The following is a 13,252-nucleotide window of genomic DNA, read 5'->3' on the forward strand; positions in this document are numbered from 1 at the left end:
CCAGTTAGGTATGGCATTTGGTCCATGAACTGACTTCCCAACTCTCATTGTACACCTGAAATACACAGAAAAGCCTTAATTAGAAGCAAGAATTTTTCAAAGCAATTTGTTGAGTTTTTCAAAAGTAAAATTTATGAATATTAGACTTTCTTTCATATCTGGTTAAACTTACAGATTTGACAGCTCTTTTTCGTGGTAGCTGAACAGCAATGGAGTAACACTGCGAGCAAGTTCATGTTCCTCAAACTGTCCTGCCGAGTCAATCTTACTGCTCTCCTGACGAAAGATCAGAGGCAGTCCAGACTTGTTCACCAACCAGTAGGCCGCCATGATGTACAGCTATGGGATAAATACAGATGATTACTGGGCATGTCAGTGACATTTCATAGAGATCTTTGACAGTATGATAATGCCAAAAAAGTGAAATTTAGCAATAAAAAATTATAACTTAAAATACATTTCAGTGCCACTGAAGATAGCACAACTACCTGCCATGGTTATTAACCTTTCCACTAGTGTTTCACTCCATCACTCTTAGGGAGTCAGACTCCCTGTCTGAACGACATCAAGTTTCCTTCACCTATTTATGCTTTGGATCAAACTTGATCACAATTCATCAATTCATATAATTATACAAGACTAGTATAAATTATATATTACAGAAACTGCAGAGGTTTAAATTTTCAACAATAATAATTTACTTACATTGACACAGCCACCTTTTCGGGACACAATTCGTACAAACAGCTCTAACTTCCGTTTCTTACAGTCAAACAACCTCAGTTTGACCTTGTAGTAAGTCGTGTCAGGGGGAACAATCAGCTCCGAGCAATTAGAGAAATTTTCCAAGAAGATCCCTAACTCCATAGCTTGACTTGGGTCAGCCTGTAGAGACAAACACACATTGTTATACCTCCAAGGCATTTTTCTAACTGGTTCATGTAGAAGAGGTCAAGTCTGTTTATTTGTTTGCTGAGATGATGACCATGTGGACAGCCAGGGTCATTTTAAGGTGTTGTCACCTTGTAGTATTTGGTGACCATCTCACTAAACAACATACGGGAGGCTAGTCACATGCCATCTAGAGCAATTAGGGTAACATGTCTTGCCTAAGGACACAACCATGATAGTACACACAGGCCCGTTTCTCAGAATCCGGAGAAACACAAACCGACACAGGTAGGGAGTGTTGGACATGTTCCTCAAATCTTCACCTGAGATTATGTGGTCGACGCACTAACTGACTGTGCTATCTGGGCTCAAGTCGCATGTGACCCTTTAACCTTGACCAATGCAATGATCATCAGAAGGCACCAATGCAATGATCATCAGAAGGCACCAATGCAATGATCATCAGAAGGCACCAATGCAATGCTCATCAGAAGGCAATCACTAGTAGAACTTGATGTTATGTAACATACTATGGTGTAAATATGAACTCATACTTGCCAACTTTTTAAAATTCTCATGGGGGAAAAAGTGTGTGAGCGACATTTTTGACCGGAAAACACATTTCACGCGCGACACATTTAGCAAACAAAAACTAAGGGGAGATAATTTGCTATTGGAAAATAAATTCCTTGCATGAACACTTACTTCCCTCACTTCAATAAAGAAAAGGGGGGGGGGGGGGGGGAACTTATTTCAAGCTTGGCCAATGATTTTTTTTATTCAAGTTTGGAAAGATAATTATATAAGCAACAAGTTACAAAAAAATAGATGCAAAATTACATCATTTTTAATTATTTCTGGAAATTATTTAACTCACTGTTTACTCTTAATAAAAATAATTACTTAGATATGTTATGAAAACTATGTTGTAGGATAGATGTCAGTCAATGAATGCAAATTATCATAATGATCTCACTTTCTAGCAACAATATAACAATATAATATCTGAATGAAATTTCAAATGTTTCCTTTGGTTTAAAACAAAGACAATGATACAAAAAAATAAAAAGGGCTGTACTAGCAGTTGTACTCACTATATAGGCCTACCTTTAACAAGACAGTATTTAGTTTAAGAAAGTGAGTATTTGTGGACATTTTTTTGTCTTTCAAAACGTGAATTGGGAAAGTTTCTGCCAAAATAAGTCTCTGCTAATTGACACTAAGTATGCTGATGATACGGTGATTGAAACGACCTGTTACCTACCGGCAACTAGGCAAATGGTCGTTATTGTGAATTTATTTCCATGTGCTAATTATTTAAAGATCAGCCACTGTTTAAATGTAGTTAACATTTCAATAAGTAATCTGTCACATTCGATACTCCGATGATAACATTGTCAGTGTTATTTTCACTTTTTCTGTCCGAGATATTACGGTGTCTGTTTACTGTCAAGTAGAGGTCGTTTATGCGCTTGACATCAAAGGCAGTATACGAAGCCATTTGCAAGCGTTTAATCAACCATGATCGACCTGCTACGAAACAATCACCACGCGTCCTCAGCTTAATTGGTTTTAATTAATTGTTTATTAATCGGGGTATTGTCACCTTTGCAGTCAGTGAAGTGTCAGAATTTCGTTACGGTCTGTGAGCAGGTCAGTTAACTGACCAATGCCCCACACATATGTCTTTCACCAGCCAGCAAGCGTTACCTGTCATAGGGCTAAGTGAAACTAACAAGATGAATAGGGGCTCCATACGGGGTTATCAAGACATATTCTCCAAAATCGGGAGAATACCCTATGTTTTATCTATATGATCGGGAGACGGGGCAGGGAGTCTGAAATCGCGAAATTCCCGACTAAATCGGGAAAGTTGGCAAGTATGTAAACTTGATCTGTTCAGGGGTTTTTGATTCAGAAATGGACAGGACGGGATGCATATGGGTGAAACAATGTGTTTGATATTAATTTTGCAAATGATAATAAGAATAAAGCCTCACCGCATGTAAAGCAGCACTCTTGCCAGGTTTGACTGTGCCTGATATCTCTGTGTCCTTTAGGTAATAGTTGAGGTCAATTGGCAACAGGCTGTGTATGATGACGGGAGGTTTCAGCGTGATCACATGACCAGGCAGTACCGGTACTTCCTGTGTAAAGTTCTGTTCTGGGTAGTGTTCTCTCTTCACTGCTGCACAGAACCTGACAACAACAATTCAAACATGTCATTAATTTCACAATACATGTTTTATACCATCTAATTCGCTTATTAATATCTATTATTAAATTGACAAAATTTATGAACATATGGATATGGACTGACAAGATAAACATTACCGGTTATCATATTTTTGTGACCAATTTGTGGTGGTGTTTAAAAAATCCTTCCTTAAAAACATTTAACTTTATAACATTTCATTCTGTACCAAGACCGACAGTCATGTATTAAGACAGTATGATTTTGCACTTGGTTGGAAAAGAAAAATAATGCATCAAAGTAACAAGCTTACCTGTATGTTTCAACAGCATCAGAAGTCTCACACTTCATAATCTTATCTTTAATCTGTCCGGCTAGGCCAACATGCTGCCACTGGATTGGCTGCTTACAAAACTTCACTGATGAATCACAGGGCTTCATGTAAAGCTGTGACATAATATAAGGTAGGGGAATGGGCACACTGTCCCCAGGGGGTATCGGCAAGATCTCAACATTTCCTGAAAAAAAAATACAGAAATAATTCTTCTACCATATAGAGACAATTAAAGCAATAACTTTCAAAAATTGACTCACATTAAATTATTGAAACATTTTAAAGCAAACTCTTTTTAAAATATTTTCTCAAATAGTAGCAGGATGAGACAATTATACTATTAGGTACATGCATATACCTTCAAACTGTGTTCCAAGCATCATCTTAAGGTCGACAGTACGGTCAAGCTTGTTGATGACCATGAGGCCTGATCGAACTGTGATGACTTTTCTGGCACTTCCTTCCTGATGCACATCAAACACTATTCGCGCAATCTGCTGCTTTGCAGGGTCGTGACTTGACTCAAAAGTCAACTACAAAGACAAAGGCCAGGTGTGTTATGTGTCTTTGTTATGTTACAAATCCCCCACCCCTCTCTCTCTCTAACATGCACTGATATTTCTGCAAAATTTATGGAAGTGGAAGGACATGTTACCAGGCATGAGCATATTGAAATATGGCAGTATAACCAACCCCCTATGGAGTACACAGTGTTTATCAGGAGACTTACCCCTGACAGTTCTGTGAGTATAATTACCCCCCTAAGGAGTACATAGTGTTTATCAGGAGACTTACCCCTGACAGTTCTGTGAGTATAATAACCCCCCTAAGGAGTACATAGTGTTTATCAGGAGACTTACCCCTGACAGTTCTGTGAGTATAATTACCCCCCTAAGGAGTACACAGTGTTTATCAGGAGACTTACCCCTGACAGTTCTGTGAGTATAATTACCCCCCTAAGGAGTACATAGTGTTTATCAGGAGACTTACCCCTGACAGTTCTGTGAGTATAATTACCCCCCTAAGGAGTACATAGTGTTTATCAGGAGACTTACCCCTGACAGTTCTGTGAGTATAATTACCCCCCTAAGTGGTACACAGTGTTTATCAGGAGACTTTCCCCTGGCAGTTCTGTGAGTATCATTACCCCCCTAAGGAGTACACTGTGTTTATCAGGAGACTTACCCCTGACAGTTCTGTGAGTATAATTACCCCCCTAAGGAGTACACAGTGTTTATCAGGAGACTTACCCCTGACAGTTCTGTGAGTATAATTACCCCCCCCCCCCCCCCCCCTAAGGAGTACACTGTGTTTATCAGGAGACTTACCCCTGACAGTCCTGTGGCAGACTTCCTGTCAGGTTCAGCATGTCTGAAGTACACGCCCACCTTGTCCACAGTGACTGGGGTCACTCGGTGCCAGCCCTCCACCTTCACTCCAAGCTGGTTGATCTGTAATTCGTGAGTTTTCTGAAACACAAAATTTTATCTGAAGTAATTGCTTATAAAAAATACAATATCTTGCCTGAAATAGTATGATGTGCTAAAGATAAACTTCTCTGGACCATGGATGGACAGATAGCCAGACAACTGACAGAATTGTGATGACCATAAGGAACTCATTGAATTTAGGCCCTGATAACAATTTAAATGACTGACAAATTGTAAACTTACTGATTTTGGTGTACTTAAATTTCAGCTACACATAACCGATTCAAAATTAAAACAGATTAGCAGAATGATGAATTGTAGTAACAATGTTTGCAATGTTTGCCACAGAAAATAATGTTAAGAACTACTAACTGTAACATTAACTGTAATGATGAGCACAATCATAGTTAAGCGAAATGATTCCAGTTGAAAATCGTCTGCATACTATGTACATTTACAGTACTGTTACTGTAGTATTACCTGGTAATAACAGAGTATAGAGAAGTGACAGGGAGATAACTCTGTAATATCAGAACATTAGTGTTCAAACAGACACCTAACTTTGACCTAGACCTCACCTTGTGTCTGATTTTCTCCTTTCTGTGAAACACAAATGACATTTGTTGCCCTGGTTTAACCTTTGTCCACTTGGAGGCATTGATGTAGGCACTGCCAGTCGTATGTCCTTCCTTTGGACCAGTGAGTCGGCTTGTCCTGTTGAAAAAAATACCTTTATTTTAATGGTTCATCATTAAAATCATATTGCTTATTCTATACAAGAGATCCCAAAGGGATCTTGGCGCCCACCATTGAATGATCTTTAAAGGTTCCATGTCAGATTGATCTTTTCTCTACTTTCCCCTTCCTCTAAGTCTTACTAATCTGTGTAAATTCAGAAACAGCCCTCTATAGCTAGTACTTTTCAAACAAGGGGAACCTATATATACAAGAGATCCCAGAGGGATCTTGGCGCCCACCATTGAATGTTCTTTATAGGTTCCATGTCAGATTGATCTTTTCTCTACTTTTCTCTTCTTCTAAGTCTTACTAATCTGTGTAAACTCAGAAGAAACCTCTAGTACTTTTCAAACAAGGGAAACCTATATATAAAATTTAAGATTTAGGCACCAAGGGGAACCTATATATATGGAATTTGAGAAAGATTCCTTCAGTGCTTTCTGAGAAATAGTGATAACAAACTTCAATTGTCAAAATCCAAGATGGCTGCTTGTCGGCCATGTTGTTTTCCGATTGGTCTCAAAATGCAATATGCATAACTAGGCACCTGGGGGAACCTACATATGAAATTTCAGGAAGATCCCTTCATTAGTTTCTTAGTAATAGTGATAACCAGTTTCAATTTTCGAAATCCAAGATGGCTGCCTGTCGGCCATATTGTTTTCTGATTGGTCTCAAAATGCAATATGCATAACTAGGCACCAAGAGGAACCTACATATGAAATTGGAGAAAGATCCAATCAAAACTTTCTCAGAAATAGCGATAACAAACTTCTATGGTCAAAATCCAAGATGGCTGCCTGTCGGCCATGTTGTTTTCCGATCAGTCCCAAAATGCGATATGCATTACCAGGCACCAAGGGGAACCTACATATGAAATTTGAGAAAGATCCCTTCAGTACTTTCTCAGAAATGGCAATAACAAACTTTAATGGTCAAAATCCAAGATGGCTGCCTGTCGGCCATGTTGTTTTCCGATTGGTCTCAAAATGCTATATGCATAACTAAGCACCAAGGGGAACCTACATAACAAATATGAAAAAGATCCCTTTAGTACTTTCACAGAAATAGCGATAACAAACTTCAATTGTCAAAATCCAAGATGGCTGCCTGTCGGCCATGTTGTTTTCAGATCGGTCTCAAAATGCAATATGCATAACTAGGCACTAAGGGGAACCTACATATGAAATTTGACAAAGATCCCTTCTGTGCTTTTTGAGAAATAGCGATAACAATCTTCAATTGTCAAAATCCAAGATGGCTGCCTGTCGGCCATGTTGTTTTCCGATTGGTCTCAAAATGCAATATGCATAACTAGGCACCAAGGGGAACCTACATATGAAATTTGAGAAAGATCCCTTCAGTACTTTCTTAGAAATAGCGATAACAAACTTCAATGGTCAAAATCCAAGATGGCTGCCCGTCGGCCATGTTGTTTTCCGATCGGTCCCAAAATGCAATATGCATAACTAGGCACCAAGGGAAACCTACATATAAAATTTGAGAAAGATCTCTTCAGTACTTTCTCAGAAATAGCGATAACAAACTTCAATGGTCAAAATCCAAGATGGCTGCCTGTCGGCCATGTTGTTTTCCGATCGGTCACAAAATGCAATATGCATAGCTGGGCACCAAGGGAAACCCACATATCAAATTTGAGAAAGATCCCTTCAGTACTTTCTTAGAAATAGCGATAACAAACTTCAATTGTCAAAATCCAAGATGGCTGCCTGTCGGCCATGTTGTTTTCCGATCGGTCCCAAAATGCAATATGCATAACTAGGCACCAAGGGAAACCAACATATGAAATTGGAGAAAGATCCCTTCAGCTCTTTCTCAGAAATAGCGATAACAAACTTCAATGGTCAAAATCCAAGATGGCTGCCTGTCGGCCATGTTGTTTTCCGATCGGTCCCAAAATGCAATATGCATAACTAGGCACCAAGGGGAACCTACATATGAAATTTGAGAAAGATCCCTTCTGTACTTTCTGAGGATTAGCGATAACAAGAATTGTTTACGGACGGACGGACGGACGGCCGGACGGAGGGAGGGACGGACGGACGGACGGACGACGGACCACGGACGCAGGGCGATTTGAATAGCCCACCATCTGATGATGGTGGGCTAAAAATTTAAGATTTAGCGATAATGGCTGTCTGTTGTTTTTTGGATTGGTCCCAAAATGCAACACCAGGGACCAAGGGGAACCTACATATGAAATTTGAGAAAGATCCCTTCAGTACCTTCTGTAAAATAGCGATAACAAACTTCAATTGTCAAAATCTAAGATGGCTGCCTGTCGGCCATGTTGTTTTACGATTAGTCTCAAATGCAATATGCATAACTAGGCACCGAGGGGAACCTACATATGAAATTTGAGAAAGATCCCTTCAGCACTTCCTTAGAAATAACGATAACAAGTTTCAATTGTCAAAATCTAAGATGGCTGCCTGTCGGCCATGTTGTTTTACGATTAGTCTCAAATGCAAAATGCATAACTAGGCACCGAGGGGAACCTACATATGAAAATTTGAGAAAGATCCCTTCAGTACTTTCTCAGAAATAGCGATAACAAACTTCAATTGTCAAAATCTAAGATGGCTGCCTGTCGGCCATGTTGTTTTCCGATAGGTCACAAAATGTAATATAGGCACCAAGGGGAACCTATATATGAAATTTGAGAAAGATCCCTTCAGTACTTTCTCAGAAATAGCGATAACATACTTCAATTATCAAAATCCAAGATGGCTGCCTGTCGGCCATGTTATTTCCGATTGGTCTCAAAATGCAATATGCATAACTAGGCACCAAGGGGAATCTACATTTGAAATTTGAGAAAGATCCCTTCAGTACTTTCTCAGAAATAGCAATAACAAACTTCAATTGTCAAAATCCAAGATGGCTGCCTGTCGGCCATGTTGTTTTCCGATTAGTCTCAAAATGCAATATGCATAACTAAGCACCAAGGGGAACCTACATATGAAATTTGAGAAAGATCCCTTCAGTACTTTCTCAGAAATAGCGATAACAAACTTCAATTATCAAAATCCAAGATGGCTGCCTGTCGGCCATGTTGTTTTCCGATTGGTCTCAAAATGCAATATGCATAACTAGGCACTAAGGGGAGCCTACATATGAAATATGAGAAAGATCCCTTAAGTACTTTCTCAGAAATAGCGATAACAAACTTCAATTATCAAAATCCAAGATGGCTGCCTGTCGGCCATGTTGTTTTCCGATTAGTCTCAAAATGCAATATGCATAACTAGGCACCAAGGGGAGCCTACATATGAAATTTGAGAAAGATCCCTTCAGTACTTTCTCAGAAATAGCGATAACAAACTTCAATTGTCAAAATCCAAGATGGCTGCCTGTCGGCCATGTTGTTTTCCGATTGGTCTCAAAATGCAATATGCATAACTAGGCACCAAGGGGAACCCACATATGAAATTTGAGAAAGATCCCTTCAGTACTTTCTGAGGATAAGCGATAACAAGTATTGTTTACGGACGGACGGAGGGACGGAGGGACGGAGGGACGGACGACGGACCACGGACGCAGGGCGATTTGAATAGCCCACCATCTGATGATGGTGGGCTAAAAAACTGTAAAAAGTATTGTTTACATACTTCAAAAAATCTAATACTGTCAGAATGATTAAGAAAGGGAGGATTTATCTTCATTTGTTTCAAATAACAAATGTTTTATTTGGCAAAAAAATAATGAAACAAATTGGGTACATTAATTTTTACTATCTTGTCTAATATTGACAAAGTATTAAGGTTCTGGTATCAGCTGCAATTCTTGGTGACTAGTTTTGAGCTGACAATCAAGCAGGCTGGCTTACTTGGAGGGGTTTGTTGTAACGGTGTGGAACCAGAGGGGACAACCAGTCTGGTTGTGGATTAGGAATGGCACAAATGGTATTCGGCGCCTCTGGCTAGCAGTGGGCACAGGATCCTGTGGTGATCCGTCGGTCTGGGGGATGTTTGTTGGCCTGTCATCAACAGGAAAGATGGTGTTAAGAAAAAGTGTCTTCAAATTGAATAAATTTCATAGTCTATATCCCATTTGAAATTTTTACAATTTAACTGAATTCCAGGAAAACACATATCAATATAGAAGGAATTTCTGGATGTTGTTGGTAAATTTATGAAATGATATTTTTCAAGAATGTTGAAAGCAATAAAATTATAATTTCTTCTTTAAATTACTAGTAAGAATGTTGTATTTTTGAGACTTATATAATATATCAATGCTGCAAGCTGATTCAATTGTATTTTTTATGACTCACATATGTTTATAGTAATCCTCTGTCCAGGTGAGCTTGGTTTTCCTGTACTGTTCCAGTAATGCACTGGTGATGTTGATATTCAACACATCTTGGGCTGCAATGGTCACAAGTCATATATCATTATAAAACATCCATGGATTCTACACTATTAGAGAAGCATTGAGACACAGGGTAAATATTTTACATTTACATCAAATCTAATTTCATTTTTTGAAAATAATACAAACTGTCACAATCAAACTGCTGCATTGAATATTTATAATGTATCCATACCATTGATCTGGAAATGTGTCTTTTCTTCATTATTCTTAACATATTTTTTCCACTCCAAATGGCACCTGTAAAAGACAACATGAAGTTATAGATGATCGCCCAACAAACAAAATTGTTTTCTAAAATATGATCACGAGATAGATAATAACCATACAATAGACATGTATCTATATATTAGTATCAACTAGATATCCTATCACGGTACCTCCACTGCTCTAGAAAGGGTTCCCAGCCTGACAGAGCTCGATTGTAGAAGTCACCAGTCAGTTGGAAGGATGCTGTACCCTCATGGACTGGACCAAGCCTCTGATGGAAGTTGATGGAACTGAATGCTATTTCACCCAATGGCACATCTGAGTCTCGGCAATCATCAATGAAGCAGAGGCAGAGACAATTAGCATTCAGCTGAAACAGACAATGCATATTTGGTTGTTCATTGTTTAATCACCCATCAACAGATATATGGTCATTAATTAATTTAAAAGGACAGACAATAACTGTTATAACTACATGTAGCTTGACCCATAATGGTTCCACATTCTGAAGTTCAGAGCCCTTGGTAATCCAGATATTGCAGCCCTAATAGTTTTAAATTCTTTTGGCCAGTAACTCCTAGCTGAGGTAGTATTAAATGTATCTGGTTGTAAGATACTGTCTGGTACATATTACTGCTTTTAGCATATGATGTACATCTACTTTTAGTGCATATATATATATACCTTTACAACTGTGTGATCTAGATTTTGTTGCCCCAGTGGCAGATCTGTTATACCTACCTTGACACACCTTGACACCTGTGAGGTCTAGATATTGTTGCCCCGGTGACAGAGCTGGTATACCTACCTTGACACACCTTGACACCTGTGAGGTCTAGATATTGTTGCCCCGGTGACAGAGCTGGTATACCTACCTTGACACCTGTGAGGTCTAGATATTGTTGCCCCGGTGACAGAGCTGGTATACCTACCTTGACACCTGTGAGGTCTAGTTATTGTTGCCCCGGGACAGATCTGGTATACCTACCTTGACACCTGTGAGGTCTAGATATTGTTGCCCCGGTGACAGAGCTGGTATACCTACCTTGACACCTGTGAGGTCTAGATTTTGTTGCCCCGGGGGTGGAGCTGGAAATGGTGTACAGTGTTTAGTTAACCACACAGCAGCATCATTCATGTCTCCATCTACAGCAGACCACGCTTTCTGACAGTCCTCCTTGCTAAATCCAAGTTCCTGTAGTTTCTGGATCTGGTGTCCTGTCAATACAAACAAAAAGCTCCATTATCAAAACTTGATTCATCTAATTAGAATTACAATGAGTTTAACTATAAGTATGACAAGAACATTTCTTTCAGAAACTGGTATCTCAGTAGAGACACAATCCTTCTTGATTACTATTTATTTTCTATAAAGTGTGGTTGATAAGATTTGCACAATCATATTAAATAGTCCCTTTACTGTATAGTAAGCCTATAAGAGATGGTAAGTAAACCTACTGGGGTACTTGTTGGAGGTCTTCTGTGAATCCCTGTTCTTGGCCTGAAGTGCTTGTTTAGGTAAAGAGTTTAATATAGCCAGAAACATCTTCATATCATGGTAGGACAACCGGATGTTCATCGTATTGAAAGAAACCTGTAAAACAATTTATATACAGTTATATAATCTGACTAATAGGTTGGATAGCAGAACAATCAATTAAGTGAAACACAGTTTTTTGGTGACAAGATTAATTAGGCTAAAATATAAATGTTTTCGTCCTTACCTATTATATCTATTGATAATTTCTATTACTAGTATGTACTACATATTTCACCATCATTACCTCAAGTACAAGAGCCCTGTCCGGGGGTGGGGCTGCATCCTGTAGCCCACCCGGAGAGCTGGGTTTAGGCTCTGGAAGGGGGTTGGCATTGAGGTCTATAGTGATAGTGAGAGGATCAATGATGGACAAAGCAGTTTCCTCCTCATTGACCAGTGAACAGGAGAACACCTCGATACTCTGCAGGCTACATGACATCAGCTTGTCCTGGGCCTTAGGGCGGTAACTCAGCACAGCTGTACTCTGGTGATTATGATTAGTATGTTAAAATATATAATTTGAGACATAATGAAAAATCATATTTGTCTTGTTATTATTATGAATTGGTCGCTGTTGAAAAATACTATCAGATGTTTTATGTTTAGCTTCAACATGAAAAAATGGTTCAATATTTTACTGGAGAACTTAAAATGGATGTTAATAAGATATCTGATTTACGTATGGGTTTCTTCATCACTTTAGAAGCAGAAAAAAATTTTGTCAGCTTTTTAAAACTATTAATTATTGAAATCTGATCACTGGAAAAAAATTGCTGTCAACTGCTATATCATGATCCTTCATATCATAGTTGTAAAATTAATGAAGTCCACAACCAAGTGACACTGAAAAGTTAATGACAGTGCTTCCTACCTTCAGTATGACAGCATTGGTGTCCCATGATGTACTGTCCTCTACCACAACAAACTGGGTATCTGTCACATTGAGTTTAAATTCAAAAGGCACCTCCAGCTATAACACATCATCAGGAAACACGAATATTATCATAACAGTTAATGAAAACACTGACAAATATCAATATATAATCTTATATTAATAAATCATATTTCTAAGATACAAATTCCTCAAAATGCTCATCTGATAAATCTGACAACACTATGTCACCAGGGCACTGTGATATTATGTTGCATATTATTACTGTGTCCAGAGTGTTGTCAGTATAAATTTATGCTGTGCTTCACTCTGATCAGTATACATTTATGCAGTGCTCTCTGATTGGTAAAAATATTTTCTAATGTGATTTCTGATTGGTCTAATTTTTACGAAGACTTCTATTCTGAGTTGGTTTTCACTTTTAATTATTTGATAATCCGTATATTTCACTGTTTGAAATGTAATACATGTAATTCAACAAGAGATCCCAGAGGGATCTTGGCGCCCACCATTAAATGATCTTTGTAGGTTCTATGTCAGATTGATCTTTTCTCTACTTTTCTCTACTTTTCCCTTCGTCTTACTTAGTTGTTTAAAATGAGAAACATCCTTCCAGTACTTTTCAAAC

At 38.6% G+C, this 13,252-nt stretch overlaps 1 protein-coding gene across 1 annotated transcript in view; it reads right to left on the reverse strand.

Annotated features, from left to right (window-relative positions):
* LOC117327569 (vacuolar protein sorting-associated protein 13D-like) overlaps positions 1-13,252 on the reverse strand; it is a 97,626-nt gene that overhangs the window by 24,562 nt on the left and 59,812 nt on the right. The window contains 16 exon segments of the mRNA XM_033884627.1: positions 2-55; positions 173-339; positions 706-885; positions 2,892-3,090; positions 3,399-3,603; positions 3,778-3,952; positions 4,748-4,888; positions 5,428-5,563; positions 9,438-9,587; positions 9,885-9,978; positions 10,158-10,222; positions 10,363-10,562; positions 11,238-11,410; positions 11,651-11,786; positions 11,977-12,216; positions 12,604-12,702. Coding sequence (XP_033740518.1) covers positions 2-55; positions 173-339; positions 706-885; positions 2,892-3,090; positions 3,399-3,603; positions 3,778-3,952; positions 4,748-4,888; positions 5,428-5,563; positions 9,438-9,587; positions 9,885-9,978; positions 10,158-10,222; positions 10,363-10,562; positions 11,238-11,410; positions 11,651-11,786; positions 11,977-12,216; positions 12,604-12,702 — 2,414 coding nt within the window.

Source organism: Pecten maximus, chromosome 5 (assembly GCF_902652985.1).
Source record: "Pecten maximus chromosome 5, xPecMax1.1, whole genome shotgun sequence".
Lineage (NCBI taxonomy): Eukaryota > Metazoa > Mollusca > Bivalvia > Pectinida > Pectinidae > Pecten > Pecten maximus.